The 20,083-nt window shown below is 40.9% G+C and overlaps 1 protein-coding gene across 1 annotated transcript in view; it reads left to right on the top strand.

Annotated features, from left to right (window-relative positions):
- Positions 1–19,737, top strand: part of snx18a (sorting nexin 18a) — a 37,098-nt gene extending 17,361 nt beyond the window's left edge. Inside the window, exon 2 of the mRNA XM_080531129.1 lies at positions 17,741–19,737. Within this exon, the coding sequence (XP_080387255.1) occupies positions 17,741–17,994 (254 nt within the window). The 3' untranslated portion in view covers positions 17,995–19,737. The remainder of the gene's footprint in view (positions 1–17,740) is intronic.
- The last annotated feature ends 346 nt before the right edge of the window (positions 19,738–20,083 follow it).

Here is a 20,083-nt window from a genome sequence, read left to right on the forward strand (position 1 = left end):
CCGGAAAAACAAACAGAGAAATGTCTTCCTGTCCTCGTACCTCTAAAGTGTGGGGGCATTTCAACCACAACGTTGAAAAAAAGAATGTAAAATGTAAAATTTGCAAAGCTGAACTCGCTTATCATGGCAGCACGTCTATGATGCGCGAGCATCTAAAAAGGAAGCACGTTGTGGCAGATGACGAGGAAGACGATGGCTCGTCTCGGTAAGCTAGTTAGCTTGTTATTGGCTAACGATATCGTTACGTTAAAAGCCTTCTTACATTATTTTACGTTATGTGCTGTAACGTTGTCATCAAAGCGATACTTATCAAATAGCTAAAAATGTTGTCTTAACGTTACAGTGCTAAGAAGGCGCGTTCTACTATGAGATGAGTGAAGCAAAGCAAAACTTTTGTACTCTGTACAAGTATTTATTTTTGTTTTTGTGTTCTTTTTGTTGCCTAGTGCCTAGCCTACCTCATTTTACTCAGCAGTTTGCACCCTCTACTACTCTTTACATTACATTACATGTAGGGATGCACGATATGCATTTTTTCCAACCGATACCGATACCGATATTTACCCGCTTCTCGTGGCCGATAACCGATACCGATACCGATATTATTATTATTTTATTTTTTCTTTCCTAGCACCAGGGGAGCTCCCCCTCCCAAATTTCGTTGTTTGGTACCTGTACTATATCAATGACAATAAAGACCATTCAGATATCATTTCACAGTTGATAACCTGTAGTTCATGCACACCTGAAGGTAAGAAAGGCTATGTAGTGAGCAAAGATTGATGATTTAATATTCCATAGTGATCTCACCAAATCTAACTTACATCACTATTGTTAACACAACAAAGAGAACACTTCTGAGTCTTCAAATGTTCATTTATTATTTCCTCTAACAAACAGAATCTGTTATACAGTGCACAATGCTTTTTTTAGCCAAGATCTGGCCTCCTTTTATGAAAACAAAAAAGGCTCACCTAAGAGTAATTAGATCAAAAAAGTGTCAAAAATAAAGTGCACCTTGTGCATCAGTCAATACAAAAATAAAGACTTTTAAAGAACCAACAGTTGTATAGAACTTGTACAGAAACTAGTGCCAAATGGCTGCTTAGTCTGCAGATAAACAGAATGATACAAGGCACATAGGCTACACTAGTATGCTTAATAAAGCAACTGAAAAGGGCTGGGCTATGCTACTTTTAGTGCATGAGGAATGAGGTAGGTTGTGATAAAGCCCATCAAACGTTTTGCATAAGAATTCAAAATAAATTGCACTGACATGGAAAAACAAAAAGTGCATGTTTTCCTTGTAAACAACTTGTCTTGTATAGCCTACATTCACATTCTCACCTAAATAATAGACACGTTTTCCATTGGTGTTCTCTAATATACAAACTGAATACAATTCCTACCTCATAGAACCTTTGCAATGCAGTTTTCAAATGCGTGTTCAATAGGCACCGCGGATTTTTTGTTCGCGGCTGGGCTACCGTGTTCTGCTACTACGAGTGCTTGATATTCCTTCCATACAGCGTGCTTGCAATGGTGATTCTTCAGGTGACTTATTAGATTCGTTGTGTTGTAACTCGTAGACTTTTGCCCTCCTCTCCGAACTTTTGTTGAACATGTATTGCAAATTGCAAACGCAATATCTGCCTCAGAAACTGTGAAGAATGTCCACACCGGGGAAGGCATGTTTCGCTCGCGTCTCGTCTATACAAACTGCGTGCCTGAGCGCGGAAACCGGAAGCAGAGCGCGGAAACCGGAAGCAGAAATGTTTCCGGCTTCATATTATCGGTTAAATATCGGCTAAAATTTTATAAAACCGATAAATACCGATAAACATTAATTCCCCAATATCGGGCCGATAAATATCGGTGCCGATAATATCGTGCATCCCTAATTACATGCAAGTGATGCCAGAAATAAATCTGCAAAGTTCATTAAAATATCTATTTTTGAGTGAACAATCATTTTAATTGTCTTTATTTTTAGTTAGCACATGCCTACAACAACAACTAACAACTTCAAGCTAAATTTAGAAGCTGATTTAGAAGATGATAGCTAAATAAGAGCAATTGAGTAATTGTGCGATAAGCTGTAATTTATGATCCGATTAGTCGACTAATCGTTAAAATAATCGGTGACTAGTCGACTATGAAAATAATCGTTTGTGGCAGCCCTAGTTCCAAGAGATGATCTTCCGTGCAGGCGTGCACCCTGGATCAGCGGAGCTGGTGTGTTAAGTGTTCATGTGTTTTCATGTATGGTGTAGCTTACAAAAGTCTGCCTTTCCACTTATATTTGTGAAACTAAGTAGCCTAAATGTGTTGCGACTGTGCTTACGGTGTTTTAATGGTGTTCGACATGAGTGTATTGTAGCAGTAGGGCTCAATTATTTGAAATTGGCGCTCTTTCTTTCTTTTTTTTTCTTTTTTTCGGTTAACCGGAAAACCCCGGTTTTAGTCTTTGACGGTTTTTCGGTTTCAATAATTGGAAACCGTCCATCCCTAGCCTGAAGCCCAAGTCAGTCGATATATGGCTGTATAAAAGACATCATAAACGTGGCCTTCATGGTTTACATACGCAGGGGTGCAAACTGGCGATGGTCCAAAAAGGTGACATTTTTTTTTGTCCGTAGATGGTTAGCTCTATCATTAACAGTGGTCTAACAATGATGAGCATGTAAGTAGCGATGGCCCTGACCGTAACACCCGCATAATTAATTTAAGCAACCTGTTCCTAAAGTAATTATGCGGGTTCCTGCAGGTTTCAACAAGTTACATTTAAGACCTTTAAGACCACTTTTAATATATTTTAAGACCTATTGAGCAAGTATTGGTATTAGACTCACATTCATTGATTCTTTTCATTAGCAATGCTGGGTGATCTGTTCTGTTGCATATAGAACAATGATAATGTAAGTTAGCCTACTTTATACATTTCTTGATTCATTTCCATTGCTTCTCAACACAATACTAGGTATAATAGCATAAATAACAGAATAAACTCACACACTTACTTACACTCACTTACACTGCATAGCCTATGGCACACACACACACACACACACACCTCTCACAGGTACACACACACCTCTCACAGGAGGGCCACACACACACACACACACACACGTACAGGTACACACACACGCTATATTTACTAAAACACACACACCGTTGCTACCACTGCAAGTTTGAAGAAATTATAACTTCACATGCCTACAGTCGAATCGCCTCCTACAGCGATTATCGTATCGTGGCCTCTTGTCTTATCATTTCACGTGGCAAAATATCGGGGTTTTGGGCTCGTCTCATCCACACGCGTCGTGTTCCCACTCAGTGGGTCTGGCAGTGGCAACAATAATACATTTTCCGGTCTGACTTTTTAAATAAAATAAAATCGGTTCTATGCAAGTCTAAAGCACACAGAAGCCATTAAAAATGTTTATTTTGAAAGTCTCGCCCTGTGTCTGATCCTGATGTTATAGAAGCAGCGTAGCAGTATGGTAGAAGCGAGGTAAAGGGGGACGCGAGACAGTCTAGGGCTGCGTTCGTAAATTCGCTCAGAGCGCCGGAGGGCACACTGGGCTCAACGTCATAAAGGTACCAAGTAATTTGATTGGACAAGAGGCATTCCATGACTGCTGGTCAGATTTCCAGAGCGAATTTACGAACGCAGCCTAGAACTAAACCACTCGCCGACTCGTTTTTTTTCATTACACGAAACTTGAAGTTGTAAAGTACCCACTCAATATAATAAACAACAGTTTAACGATCACTAAATACTTTAAGGATTGGATTCACTATTCTCGTTTGCCATAGGCTACTGGTAAGGCTTTTGTAAATACTTTTGTTTTGGGACGTGTTTGTGTTTGGGGCTGTATGATCATCTAATTATGTGTAGTTATGTGTTAGCATGTCGATGTTCTATCAGGTAAATTAGCTAGAACTAACCTCCATACCCTGGTTCAGAAGAAGAAATCAGTCCTTTGTCACTTACATCGTCGTCCTCGATGAAACAATCACAAACATATATGTACAGAAACTTAGCTTCTGTGCCTCGTATTCACCAAACTCCTTTACATGACGATTCCTCAAATGTCGTATGAGGTTTGTCGTATTGTAATGTTTAGATGAATGTCCTCCACGAGAGATGTCTTGTTTGCAGACGTTGCATATAGCATTTTTAGGATCTTTTTGGGACACTGTGAAAAACTGACGACATGGCCACGACTGACTTTTTACACGACCGACTTTTTAGGATACCTCCGCTGCCGCATTCGCACGTCGAAAAACTAGAGCAATGCATTCCGATTTTCATTAATAGTTCGCTTACAATTAGTTTTCCCACAATAAAATAACTTAAAAGATCTGCTTTTGCGATCGGACATTTTTGCCGATCACCGATCCGAGTCATTTGGAGTGAAATCTAACGATTTAAATCGGTGGCCGATAAATCGGAGCATCCCTAAAATAAACTTGCCTTGCCTTGCCTTGCCTTGCCTAGAAGTCTAAGTATAGGGGGAGTCAGTGGTGTAGTCTAGTTTTTTCTAGTGGGTATACTGTGATTTTTCCCTCCCAGCTTCATGCTCACCCGTCCCAGAGCGACGTGTCCTGGTGCGACACCCGTCCCGTAGCGACACCCCATAAGCACCACCATACTCACTTATGCATACAGTATGCATCTACACATATATGAGAGCATTCTGAACGACTGGTTATGTGTTTACAAACATTTCAATTTATTATAAACAAAACAAGACTTTAACAACCAATGGCATTTACAGCAGGGGGTGGACTGATTTTCTACTGTTTAGTGTTAATCACCATCACTATGTACTCTCAGCTTAAATGCAAGAAAGAAAGAACTGTTACAAGAACTGCCACAAGAACTGCTACAAGAACTGCCACAAGAACTGCTACAAGTCAAACGCTTCAAATAAGAAAAAAACAAACAGCCTGGTAGTCTACAAAGCTTTCCAAATATGCTTGTACTCGGCCATCTGAGGTTTGCATTGCCTCCTTGCTTGTGTGGCAGAACGATGGCTTCTCAACCATGTTGTGATGTACTTCCTTGGCTCAAAAAGTCTTACAGGGGGCCCATTGATGCTGATCATCATCAAATGACTGACATTGGACAACAACAGTGTAGATCTCTTGTCCGTGCATATATTGTTCATGAGACTGAAGCCCCTTTCACATTCGGCAGTGCTGCAAGGGATGGTCTGCATGCATCGTATGAGTGGCTTTAGGCTTTCAGGCTCACTGTCTGGGTGCTCAAGGAAATCTCTCATACCATTAACTGCTTGCGCTTCACAAAGATTGAACCGCCTGCACAGTCGCTTTACCTGTGTCTCACCATGCCGTATGCCAGGTGTTGATGGCCAGTTTCCTGTATCCAGAACATTGAGATCAAGAAGCATTTCACCTTCAAATGAGAGGCGCTTCTCCATGTTGTTGATCAGACTTTGGAGGAACTGCTTTGCATTGATTGGTGTGAGCTTTGCATTTGACTCCAGGGGAACTGATCCCAAATGTCCCAAACCCAGTGCTGTCAGTGCCTCCTCTGTTTTCTCTCCTGGGGTGTCTTTGAATGTTGCCAGCACTCTGATGGTGCGCTTCAGAAGCTGGTTTGCTCTCAAGAGTGTGGTTGAATGGGCCTGGAGTTGCTGAGATAGGGTTGCAAGTTCAGACAGTGCATCATACATGAGTCCAAGGTCACACAGGAATTCCTTGCTTTGCATACGACGTGCCAGGCCTCTGTAAGTTTGTCTCTCTTTGCTGTTTCTTGTTTGGTCTTCTGCAGCATTTTCAAAGTGCCTGTTGAGTGCTTCATACGACCTCCACACAGCCTGTACAGAACGGAAGCTGCTGGCCACCTATCGTGTACTTAAAACTCTGCCAATTTTCAGGACTTGTGAGCCCACTTCTTGTGCTGCTTCCAGAAGCTCCCGTGAATTTTTATTAGATTGACTGTAGAGATTGTGGATCTTCTCCATGAACGCTTTGAAGTGGTTGATTGCCTGAACCTCATCCACAGCATCAGATACAGCCAGTTCCAAACGGTGGTTCATGCAGTGCCATGTGAAGAGGTTAGGGTACCTTGCAGTCAGCCTGGTTGCCACACCAGACTTCTTGCCTAACATGACACTTGCTCCATCAGAAATAAATGAGACCCAGTTCTTTTGAAGCCACTCTTCACTGAAGCCTGCAATGTCCAAACAGCTCAGTAGAGCTTCTTCTATGCCCTCTGCCCTTTGGCTCTCCAGCTCAACCAGCTCCAGGAACAACAATTCAGGAGTAGCTCCATCTACTGAGGCTTTCAGGCTGACAATCATGGCAGATTTGTGGCTGAGAGATGTAGCTTCGTCAATGAGAACAGACAACTTGCTTGAAGATGACACAAGACTGTGAACAATTTTTTTCTGCATCTCTTTTGCTATATGTTCCACAATTTTTGTGGAACTGTACCTTGAGTGCAGACTAGTACCCATGTTGACACCATTTTTTTCCTGAAGCTCAATGAGATCATCATGGTCAGTGAAAGGTCGGTTCATCTTTGCAAGATAGTATGCTGTTCTGAATACAGCATCTGTCTCAGCCAACACAGTCTCTGACACAGCTCTCACCAAATTTCCAAGCAAATCCTGTCCACCCTTTTCAGTGAGCTCCTGGGCTATTGCGTGTGCCCTGGACGTCTCATGTCGTCGAATCTTGTTCCTCAAAGAGGTCAGAGCCATTGATCTGTCTGTGTTTAAAGACTGGATCTTAAAGGACACCCACTCCTCAGATATGGACACTCTTTTTTCTGTGAGGATGGCAGTTGATTTTATGGACCTGCAAATAGCACAACCTGGAAGTAAACAAAACCACAACTAATTAGCATCATCATACACGTTTTGTATCTACATTAGCAATAACATCTGCTGAACAGGGCCAACATTTTAATTAAATTAAATCTAAAGTATTTAATAAACTGTTTACAATCTTCACACCATGGCTAGCAAATGCTTGAAAAGCAGATGAAAGGAGGAAAACATTACACTCTTTCAATAGCTAATTATCTGACAACTATTGATAACTAACATTACAATATAGTAATTGAATGGTAAATGTCTTAAATTAATGCACATTAAAGATGACCCTGAATTAACTCATTTGCATAGTCATTGACTTTATGAATGTCAATTGTTTATATCAGCTTTGCCTTTTCATGTGTGCTGATATTACCTAATTTTCTGTCCCTCCACTGTAACCAAGGATGCCTTCTTTTAAATTCCTTAGCCTGACTTTCAGTCCACAAGGCTGGCCAGGAGTTCTCAGTTGTCTCATCGTCTGAAACAAGGAGATATAAACATCATATTCTGTTTGTTTTCTACTGCACACAGACACACACGCACATGCGCACACACACAGTATCTAAGTTCTCTCTCCCCTTCCCCCGCATTCATTGATCCATCATCACACTACTATTCTGACAGAGAATAACTATACAGAGAATATTAACGCAGCTAACGTTAGTGAAGTTAGCTAGCTAGTTCTAGATACAATTCAATATACCAACAATAATACCCTGCTGTTACGGTTTACGTTAATGATAACGCATATCATATGGTACTTTCACTTACCACCAGGTGACGTTACGATGGCATCGTGTTGGTGCTGGATAGCATTAGCCTCATCATCTGGCTCTTTTTCTGTAACACTAACATTCATGTCAGTGTCAGTGTCACCAGAAGCGGCAGTAGCTTCAGGGGAAGGCTTACTAAAACACTCAAAAAGTGTCGTTTGCTTTCGCTTCATATCTGGGAAGTTTTGAAAGTTCTGTCACAATAAGCGTTATGGTGCGGCACAGGTGTGTATTTGGTACAGCTGAGCTAGCGGAGTGGTTAGGCACGACGGGTAAAATATACAAACGCGGAGTAATACAAGATGTGTCAAGATTCCAGTTAGCCGGCCCGTGCGTATGGATATTTGTACGGCTGGAACTCAAACTGACCAATAGAGACATGAATGGACCGGATCTATCTGTTGTATATAACACCGTTACGTATCCTCGCGTATTTTTAAGTGGGTATATGTAATCTCGCGCATTTTTAAGTGGGTATACGCAAATCCTTGGCCATTCCTAGTGGGTATACGCAAATCCTTGGCCATTCCTAGTGGGTATACGGCGTAGTCCCGCGTATCACGTAGACTACACCACTGGGGGGAGTCATGGTTGTGGTGAGCACACAGTTTCAGTGGTTTGATAACTGATGCTAACAAAGGCGCTACCTTATCTACCTTACTCACAAAAAAACAAATAACTGTTTGGCTATCCTAAAGCCCAATTTATACTGCGTAAAATCGACGGCGTAGCCTACGCCGTAGCTTGCGTAGGCCCGCAGCCTACGCCGTAGGTTGACGCGCACCTCTCCAAAAATTTAACTACGCGGCAGTGCCTACGCAACCGTAAGCACTGTGATTGGTCTGCTTGATAGCACATGATTCCGACATGACTCCGACTCTCTCGTAGGCCAAAATGCAGAAGCCATCACAGAAATGTCATTTATTTTTTCTGTAATTACTTTAATAATGATTTGAAAAATGATGATAACCATCGTATTATCTTAGTTTAATGTCATTTCAATGCATCATAGAACTTTTATTTACAACAAGCATAACAAACAAAAAAATCGCTATTATGCCGCTTTGAGTACACCGTTCCAACAGCGTCAGGCACAGCCTTCCTATAAGGAGCGCGATTCACATTTACGAGATGTACAATCCTGTTTATTTAGAAATAAATGATTACCTGTGGCGTTTGACAGCGAATGATGATAGACATATTTAATGTAAAGTTATCTATAAGAACTGTGATTGGTCCGCTTCGTAGCGTCACATTCCGACTCTCTCGTAAATGCGGAAGCCATGAAAGAAATGTAATTTTGTTGTATGTGTTGTTTACTTATTAATAAAGATTTGAAAAATTATGATAACCATCGTATCATCTTAGTTTAATGTCATTTCAATGCATTATAGACATTTTCTTTACAACAAGCATAAAATACATCGAAATGATGCTGCTATGAGTACACAACCAATGTGTACACGACCAACGCGACGCAGAAGTATAAATTGGGCTTAAGTAAAGAACATAAAATCCTAGTAAACAACACATAACTCACTAAAACTTACCCAAGAACACAACAGAAGGTCTGTCTGCAGACGTTGTCTTCTTCGTCATCGTCATCTTCAGATTCGGAGTTCCCGTTATGTATATAGTCCAATATGAAGGAGTTCATTAATTGCCCACTGTCGATATTTCTACCGGCTTCTGAAATTCTGTTGATAGCCTTAGCGAGAGCTTCAGCATCCATCTTGTGAACTTGTCAACAAACATCCACACGCACATGGCTACTTAAATACAGCTGGGGTGGGTGTGGCTACACACACTGCCACACTAATACCCCCCACCCGACTTTGCTAACTAACTGTAGTGAATGTAAAACTATTGGTTATGATATCGAGTGTATGACATCGCTTCAATTGTCGTCCTATGCCAAAACCCAGATTATTATTTTATTTTTTTACAACAAGGCTCAATTGCGAGGTTTCACAATTCCCGACATGAGGACCTTTGAATGAAATGGTGTCACATATTTGCAGCAAGTTGCAACGTCATGTTTCACATTCGCATACATGTTTGGGATTATCACTTCCCTGTTTGCGTGTCGTTGATGTGACATAGTAGGTCTGAAACCAGCCAGGCTGGGGAAGACGCTTGTTTGCCAGTTACAATCCAATTCTCTGCGTGCCCAAAAAAGAACCGATAAATAACCTAACTAGCTAACTGGTTATCTATCCATGTTGTTGGCCTTTAAGGTTAAACTGTTAGCTGTAGCTTGCTGCACTCGTCTTGCAATGCTGTTGTTGAAGTGTAAGTTGTTGGTGGTGTGTTGGTGTGTTATTGTAAGTGATAGATCATTTCTATGACCTGTCTTCAGTTGTGCTTAAGGAACTACATATCAGCAGCAATACTTTTGAAAATATGATTTGAGCCTAGCCCAACACATCCCATATGTCAACAAAAACAAACAATACAGTATAATAACTTTTATATTTCATTGGTTATGAAGAGGGACAAATAAGCGATTCTTTACGTATTTTGTAGTTTTTGTCTGAAAAAGAAATAAACTAGCCTAATGTTTTTTAGTCATGATTTGTCAACAATCTTATTTTGTTAAAGAAAATCGTGAGAAAATCGTATCGTGAACCCAGTATCGTAAATCGTATCAAATCGTGAGTTGAGTGCATCGTTACATCCCTAATTACAAATGTTGGTCCTAATGGGTCCTTCTATATGAAATTGATGAAATCCTATACACCAGTGTTTCTCAACCCTCTCCTCGGGGCGCCCCAGCCGCACCACATATTTTATTTGTTCCACCACCAGCTCACCTGATTCAACTAATCAAGTACAAACCGTAATTGCTTTGTACTTGATTAGTTGAATCAGGTGTGCTGGTGGTGGAACAGATCAAATATGTGGTGCGTCTGGGGCGCCCCGAGGAGAGGGTTGAGAAACACTGCTATACACCATCACTCCCGATGCACATGTCACTCCACCTAATGTTTCTTCTCAGTGGGCTCCAACTCTGATTGTAATTGTTGGGGTCACCCCCACATCATGGGATGTCACAGCTCTTATATAAACCCCTCAAAAAAAGTTCGGAAACGTTATTTTGGTCGATTATTCCTCCCCTTTAATAATACCAATTGGTATTGTATTTTATATCGTTGGAAAGCCTGATTAGTCACCTTTACAACGAGGTACAACTTGTAAGGATCATTCATTCGAGGAATGAGCAACACAGCTAAACGTGTGGGTAGCTGCCCAAAAGTATTTGCCAAAATCCCCTATATTCTTCTGCTGGTAATCACTCTCGTTTTGAGTTGCTTGGTGGATTGGATGTAAAGGTGTCTAATCAGGCTTTCCAACGATATAAAATACAATACCAATTGGTATTATTAAAGGGGAGGAAGAATCGACTGAAAGAATCGACTGAAATCGACTGAAATCGACTGAAATAACGTTTCCAAACTTTTTTTGAGGGGTTTAGATTGTGCTGCGGCTGTGGCTCAGGAGGTAGAGCAGAGCATCTAATGATCGCAAAGTCGGCGGTTCGATCCCCGGCTTCTTCTGTATTGCTCCCAGTGAGCGGACCGGTGCCTTGCATGGTAGCTTGCCACCATTGGTGTGTGAATGGGTGAATGAGAGGCCGCTTTGGAATAAGGCGCTATATAGGCTAAATGCAGTCCATTTATAGATAAACTCTCTCTTTTCTGTGTGGAATCACGTCAACACACAATGCTGAGCAAGTTCCACCTCATGAAATGGGAAGAGTTGACTTCTTTTAGCATCCTTTTTTTAGTAATCTGTCTGAGCGGGGGGAAGGCTATATGATACCAGGTGGACAGGCTTTTATTTGCCTTCGTGGAAATGACAACTGAAATGTAAGCCTCCCCACAGAGGAACACTCAACATCACACTATTGATCCCATCACTATAGGAGCCCCATTAGCTTTTAGTCTGGAGTGGAGAGTGCTAACTCATGGCTTTCTGATAGCTTTCAAGGTCAGTGACCACCACAGATCACTTTTTTTTATTTTTTACTTTCAGTTCCTTATTTATTCCTATTCCATTATAATCCCATGTTTCAGAATAGTTTTTTAAGGGAGGGGATTAGGCTTGGGCGGTTTCCAATTTTTGATACAGATAAACCATCCCAAAATAATACCCCCATTTACGGTTAAACCGCGGTTTTGAGTATCATGACTATCATTATTATTTTCACACAAAGACAAAAGCATCCAGTAGGCTTATCAAATAATAACAAAAATGGCAGTAACGAAAATGGGCATAAAAGCGTATCTTACAAAGTTAGGCTTCAAGCCTATTCTAGGTTTTTTGACAGAAGAACAAGCATGTTTTGTATATACACACTGTACGTAAGTATATAAACATAGATGAAAATAGTTACCCACCCCTAATTGTTGCTATTAACTATTGCTATGTCACACCACTTAACGTGTCTCATCCCAAGTAAGTCACCATGGCAAGAATATGTCCACCTCAATCCATTACCAGGTCTTTCAAACACAGGAAGGGAAATAACTTTAGGCAGGTGAAAAACCTTCAAGAATGGCCCTTGGAAAGGATGTGTATTATCCTCTCTCTCTCTCTCTCTCTCTCTCTCTCTCTCTCTCTCTCTCTCTCTCTCTCTCTCTCTCTCTCTCTCTCTCTCTCTCTCTCTCTCTCTCTCTATCAATCTCTCCCTTTTTCTCTCTTCTGTTCATCTGTTCTACATTAGAGGAATTTCAAGGATTTTGGTTAAGTGTCAACTGTCACAGAGCGAGAAAGCATAAAACGCGTGCACGCGAAAACAAATATAATTTCTTAAATAGCGGTTAAGTCATTAAAGCCGAGCAGGTGATTTTATATAGAAGGTGATCAAATACCAATATTGTTATGTACGACAGTATGTCATTGCAGCACTTTGTTGCACTTTACGACGTCACGTTCTGTTAGAGCTTTACGACTGTGTGTGTGTGTTGTCAGAATGAATGGCACTTAACAGTAAACGGATCTCAGTTTGTATACCCGTGTGGATCTACATTTATTAGCATAACACAAACATAATAAATTAGATAGAACAACCCTGTTCATTAATGTTCATTAATGCTTGAGTTCATGTTCGCACTGTTACTGTGTTGTGTGCCAATGCACCCCTGTGATGCTGTGTGTGTTATTGAGACCGTTGGGAGAGAGAGCTCGGGTGAACTAAGAAAGTTGTGTATGAGATAGTTTACAATTAAACGCACAGATTACATGAGAGAAGCTATCTGTCATTATTTCAACCACTGTCCAAGTGGGGACGTTACAATACTTTCGTTTTAGAACGAAACGTTAGTAGCAGCGTTTTTAGCAGTCACCATTCTTGAGCAAAACATGATACAAACAAACATTCAAATACTCGTGTCGTCTTGATTTTTTTTCCGATTTCAATGTATGACGCATCATTTGAAAGCTTACCATCTGTAGTTTCAGACTATGTAAACAAACGAAAAATTACGTAAGCAAATGGTTATTATTTATCTGGTATAGATACCACTTCTGCACCGAATGTACCGCCACCAGCACAAATCCGCACCCGACATGTAATTACCGTAATTTCTAAACGGTTTGTGCTATCGAAAAAAATCCAACTGTCCCTGAAAGCTGAGATGTTGCACTTCAACCAACATATAGGGTATTACGGTAAAATGTGACGTGAGGACATTCTCAGAGTCAGTTTACTCACAGTGATTGGCGGAGCGTTCAGGGACCCATGCTTTTTTTCAGTTCTCCGGTCATAATAACTCGCTGCCTTTCTGCGCAGCCTGAATCAAAGTGGACTGTCTGAATCATTTGGTGGCGGAGCAAATTCATTCGTGGCGGCCCGCCACCAATAAATGCATGTAGAGGAAACACTGCATTTCCAAAATACATTGAAATTGTGCATTGGGGATTTGGATTTGAAAGTAGATGCTAGCTTCATTACTTATGGCATTGAGAGAAATTATACACCTAAATAACAAAAACACACATGTTCCCTTTGTTAGGGGTTCAGGGTAGGAGAGCAGCCAAAAGAGTGTAGGTCATCATCAGATCATCATTTATATCCTCTTGTGATGATATCACCAGTTATTGATGTAATCAATAATGCTTAATGTAATCTAATGCTTCCTCCACAGAAACAGGGAACTACACTGGGAACAGGGAAGTACTGTAGAATACACTGTAACACTTTACACTTTAGTTAGTCATTTATTATTCAATTTAAATCATGCAACATTATTTGCAATGGACGCTTAGTTGAGAAAGTTATTTACGGAATTGAGGGGATGATTTGGCTGCTTTTTTTCGTCCCACCTAAGGAAAATGTCTAAAATCCTAAAAATATAAATGAATGACTTCTAGCTGTTTGGAAATACTTCATAATTAAATAATAAACTGGGTAGCTTATACCATTGTTACCTTGCACATATTTGCCACAAATAGAAAACATAAATAACTAAACATTTTTAGTGTGGCCACAGAGTGCAAAAAAAGTGCAAAACTAGACCTTCGCCTTTAAATAACCACAGTAAAAGACTGGTTTTAAAACGATCACATTGCCATAAGACAATTCAGAGTTAAGCACAAATGTAAAGTGCATCAAAAGGTAAACGCTTTAATAGTAGAGGAACTGAAGCCTTCAAAAGTTGAGATACCTCCACCCGAGGTATAACAAACATTTCTTTGTTATGTTTATATTTTACTGCAAAAGTTATTTAAAAAAACACAAAAGCAAATAGTTTGACCCTCTGGAGTCACTAGCCCCTAAGAGACACCCTGTGTCCACCAACACTGCACAGTGAAAAATACAATGGGGCCCCACTGGTGTAAATGTGAAGAGAAGGACACAACAATTAAATGTACATTTAATTCAAAGATTTTGTTTTCTTAAAGATACATTGCTGATGAATGTCAATATTGGCAAGAGGCCTAGGCCTAGATATTTGCCCAACATTTAGGATGCAACTGTGCTTTCATCTGGGGCACTAGAGGGTCACATGCACAGAACTCAATGCATGGCAAGCTGACTACAATACAAGGACACCCCTTCCTCTGATAAGTGGGGAGACTGGCCTGTGAGTAAACCCAGGTGCGTCTTTGCAATTGGGTCTTCTAAACAAGGCAGTTAACCCTTTGGGCCCAGTTGGTACTGAAGTGGGCTGAATAGGACTTAAAGTTATCATATATCATTATTTTATAGATGTATGACCTCGCCATGAATACTATAGTGAGTAGCAAAGTACTCTCCCACCAAGATTGCAGTTAAGTATGTTGAAACCACTTCCTCTGAGCAAGGCTGAGCAATCATTTTCACCAATACATATTTTGAAAGCGGTGTGGTTAAGGGTGTTCATGACGTGAATTTGTCAAACAAGCCAAAATGTGATCTTGGGATCTGCAAAAGCTATAATGAAAAACTAGCCGGTGACTTGTGTATTGTTTCTATACTGTGCTTATTTTAGGATATTTGTGTATTGGTTTTACCATTTAGAAAAACAAAACGTTTATACATAGTATAAAGAAAAAACATTTGAACAGCTTTGCCAGTAAAAATCTTTTATTACTTGTTGAGGAAATGCATCGATTGATTGTTTTATTCAGTTGCTTTCACATTCTCATGGCCTTTAACAATGCCCACAGACTTGATCCCAGTTCTCAGATAGATTGGATCACAATAGTTCATGCCAAGAATCTTGAGACTATTTTTGGTCAAGCCCTCAAGGTCATCCTGACTACTCTTGTTTTTTTTTTACTGGGTATACAGTGCCGGGCTTAATCAGTATTGAATGATTTCAATGATTTAAAGGGTTTCTAATTTGCATAGGAGTCAATGAGACTCTGTGTAGATCAGGTTGCCATAAAACATTGAGAAAATGGAGAGTAACAAAAATGTGACCCTGAGGCCTGGGGAGACTTAAGCCCAGTTTACGCTCCTGCGTAAAATCGACGGCGTAGGCTACGGCGTAGCTTGCGTAGGCCCGCGTAGCCTTGCGTAGCCTACGGAGAGGGTTGGCGCACACCTCTCCAAAAATGTAAGTACGCGTCAGTTTCTACGCAACCGTAAGCTCTGTGATTGGTCCGCTTGGTAGCACATGATTCCGACAAGATTCCGACTCTCTCGTCGGCCAAAATGCGGAAGTCATGACAGAAATGTCATTTACCTTTTCTGTAATTACTTATTAATAAAGATTTGAAAATGTATGATAACCATCGTATTATCTTAGTTTACTGTCATTTAAATGCATTATAGACATTTTCTTTACAACAAGCATAACAAAAATATGTTTTTTGATCACTATTATGCATCGCCCTACCACCTTCATAGCCGGTGTTATTCACGGACAAACACGGTGCCCGGAGGCACCCTTTGCGGGTTAATAACTGTGGTTTACCGTGGGTTAGGATAACAATTCAAACGTGTCCGGATAGGGGAGAGGACAGGGAATCTGAAACCATTTGAATGGTGTCGATACGGCACTCCTATCACGATCGACACAGCAGGAAGCGGTGGTGCGCGCAGCAGCGGGGGGGGGGGGGGGGGGGGACCCGTCACTTACGGCCGAATATCATTCTCCATGACCAGAATAGCATGCTGAACACACTGAACTTTGAATGGAGTCTTAGTCATGTACCGTTAACGAGATAAGCAGATTTATGGAACATCATAAAACGCTCAGCAGGGGGGGGGGGGGGACCCGTCGCTTAAGGCCGAATATCTCCGCGTCACAATGGGTTAAAATTCCAAACTGAAATTCTCCATGATCACAATAGCATGCTGAACACACTGAACTTTGAATGGAGTCTTAGGCTGGGTTGCACCAACCTGGTTTAAAACTAATCTTGGTTTAAATCAGGGCTTATCTACTAATCCTGTTGCACCAAACTTTAATCCTAGCTTAAACCTAGTTTAAACCTGGTTTAATTTAATCCTGGTTTAAATCTAAACCTCTGCTAATCCAGGTTTAAACCTGATTTAAATCAAGTCTGTTGCACCAGTAATTTTAAACCTAGTTTAAACCTGGATTAGCAATTATATTTAAACCACCCCTGGAGGAGGTTTATGCAGTGGCGGCTGGCCGATAGAGGGCGCTGGGGCGCCGCCCCCACCTTCACTTCCTAGTTGTGATTTGTAAAAGTTTTTTTTTTAAATAAACATTGTTTATTCACAAAATGCGGCTGATATTCTATCGGCGCCTATCAGCATTCATTAAAAATCCTCCAATACAATAAACATTTTATCTGTGTGTGTGTAAAATTCACTGTTAAAATACATAGGGGGAGGAGTCGGGGCGCCGGCCGAATGCAAGTCTATGGCAGGCCAAATACTTTTGGCTTACACGTGAGCTGTAGCAGCGCTCCAATTGGCTGTCTCCTATTTCTCGGCCGGGGCGCAAAAATTGCGCCCTAATTGCGTCCTACATCCTAAGTCTGACGTCAAACGTGACGTTTTGCAATTTGAAATGGTATTTGAAATGGTAAAAAGTTGTATTGATCACTTTTATTGAGCATTCCATTTTAAATTGAGGCTATAATACAACAAAATGTGGAAAAACTGAAAGGGTCTGAATACTTTCTGCACCCACTGTATACCCTCCTCAAATGAAGAGTTACCAAAGGTTTTGTTCATGTCCCTGAGTAATCTGCACATATGCAAGTCTGTCATTTCAAATCCAGTGTAAATAAGATTCTTAGATTCTTAAATCCAGTGTATACAACAGTCTTAGATTCTTAAAAAACTAAATGTAGAACTCTGGATTGAAAATGAACATAGTATTACATTATCTGTCAAGTATTACATTATCAGTTAAAAAAAAAAAAGACCCACCTGAAAGTGTAATAAATTCCCAATAATGTAATAAGGTATTACATTATCAGTAAAAATGTTATTACAATATCAGTCAGGTTATTTTATTACATTATTGGTCAATTATTACATGATTGGGTTTTATTACATTTTCGATGGAGTTAAGTGGACATTTTATTACATTATCAGGCGTTATTACATTATCAGGAAATGATTACATTATAGGGTGCTACAATCCTTAATCACAAAAAAAACATCACTAACCTTGATTCTCTTCTCTACTGTCCTGACAGGAGCACTGACCAAGGTGAAGGAGAGCCAGAAGCATGTGGAGGAGGGCAAGATGGAGAGCCCGCAGGCGGACGGCATCAACGAGCGCTGCAACATCATCTCCTTCGCCACACTGGCCGAGATCCAGCACTTCCACCAGATCCGCGTGCGTGACTTCAAGTCCCAGATGCAGCACTACCTGCAGCAGCAGATCGGCTTCTTCCAGAAGATCACAAGCAAGCTAGAGGAGGCCCTGCAGAAGTATGACAACGCCTAGGGCTTTTCAAATGGCCCTTCTGATTTGTTGGATTTGATCTGAGTGACCATTTACCTTCTGTCAGTCAGTGAACCACAGGCAGATGCTAACCAGCACCACCATTAGCAATACAATCAACAGCGAGAGAGGGAGAGTGAGCGAGCGAGAGCGAACACTCTGATAAACATGAATTCTTTCCAAAAGCATGGATTCCTTTCATGGTATCTACTGTTTTGAAAGGCTGGACATTTTTGTTTTTGGTGGTTGGGGGTAGTAAAGAAGGTGGGACCCTCATGCTTGAATTTACTTTCAGGTCATATTCGGTTTCTGCAGTATATTTATTGATCAATGAGGGCACCAGAAACACTGCATTGGTTGGAAGGTAGTGAATGTGCTTTTATCAGAGTTGTACGCTAGAGAGAAAACTATTTAGCCTATACAAGTTGTATCTCCGCTGCATACGCTACCAACAATGTACTTTTTTTTTAAAGGTATGGTGTTTTACAGCTTTATCACACAGTTTGAATCCAATGTTTTAAGATATGTGACTTCTACAGAGGGAGTGCTCTACTGTCTAGTTGCACTGTTTAGAGGCTTACACACTGCCTTCTGGATACACTTGAGCCTACACCGTCACTCCCGACCACTGCAGGTAAATGTTTACAGTCTGCTTGCAGAGCAGCCACTACCACTGTCTTGTGCCTTTTGATTGTGTCTTTCTGGTCATTTTTGTAACTTCTTTAAAGGTGTATATCATATTTGTTATTACAAAGCCCGATTTTAAAAGCTAAAGCTTTGCTAAATTCTTTGGACGAGGACAGTGTGTGTTTGCATTGAGAGATGAGATGGGGGGTGAGTATAGTTGCTGCTTCGGGTGCTTCCATCACCTTTTCGGGGTGTTTTGGCAGGTTTTGTTTCCCATGCCAAAGCCTGATTCAAGGCTCCACCCATGCAGGAGGGCAGGCAGGAGGACAGCTGGACATGCTGGGGAGTATCTGTTCCTACTACAGGATGCCGTACCATGGACCTGATGGAACACATAGTAGTGCCTAAGGACTGTGGCCTGGAAAGGCAAGGGATAGACTGAAATTGACATTTTAGGTTCCTGAAATCACAATATTTCCTAAAATGTAATTGTTTTTGCACAAAGTTCCAGATTGGCTGAGCTGAGTTGGGTGTCAGACAGTAACTTCACGGATAGAGGGTTCCTGGCCGGTTTCAATGCAGTTGAGGGTACAGATCTGGATACCTTAGCTCACTGTACTGCTATTTTAACTTTAATGTGCAGGTGGCATCACCAACGTTTAGAGTAGAAGCGTAGAAAACAAAATAAACTCCTCCTTCACAGTTTTGTTTGGTTTGTGCTCTTTGTACACATGGTGTTGCCCAGTGTTTCTCAACTCTAGACTAGGTCCATAGGTTGGTCTGGCTCTAATTCAGTCACCTCTCAAATGCCAAGCTGATCAGAAAGGAGAGATATGTATATTACATAGAAAAAAGTATTCCTCAAATTAGTACTTAATACTTAGTACTAAAGAAATATGACTGCATGTTAAGTGCCACCAACAGGCTGTTTTGAACACTGAAGAGGAACGAGCTTGCATGAGGAAAGAGCATGCAGTGGTGCTTTGACAGGGTTCTCCCCTGCCTGTCCCAGGCTGCTCTGGGACTCCCAGGGGGCTAGGCCTGCCTGGCGTGACAGTGACTCACTGTTTTCCCACACACTAGCTAGCCCAACAGATCTGCTGACAGCTCAGTCAGGCTAGCCACCTGGGACATCGCTGTAGTGTTAAAGAGGCCAAAGACGTTAACAAGGTGCATCCGCCTTCTGTAGCAGCCAGGGTCAAACACTGTTGAAGTACTCGTTTTTTCTGCAAATAACATGATTTTATGCTTTTTAACAATTATAAAAAAAATAAAATGAAACATAAACAGTATAGTCCTTAATTTGGTTAGATAGAGGTACACAACACTTGTTCTACTCTTAATTAAGTTATTAATCATAATCAATTACTAAATTACTAATAGTTGCCCCATGTACATGTATGTCTCTCTCAAAAATCTGAATGTGATCATTTGTCAGTTATCCCTAAATAAATACTTGATCTGA

This window comes from Nansenia antarctica (assembly GCF_963989245.1).
Source record: "Nansenia antarctica genome assembly, chromosome: 5".
NCBI classification, from domain to species: Eukaryota; Metazoa; Chordata; class Actinopteri; order Argentiniformes; family Microstomatidae; genus Nansenia; species Nansenia antarctica.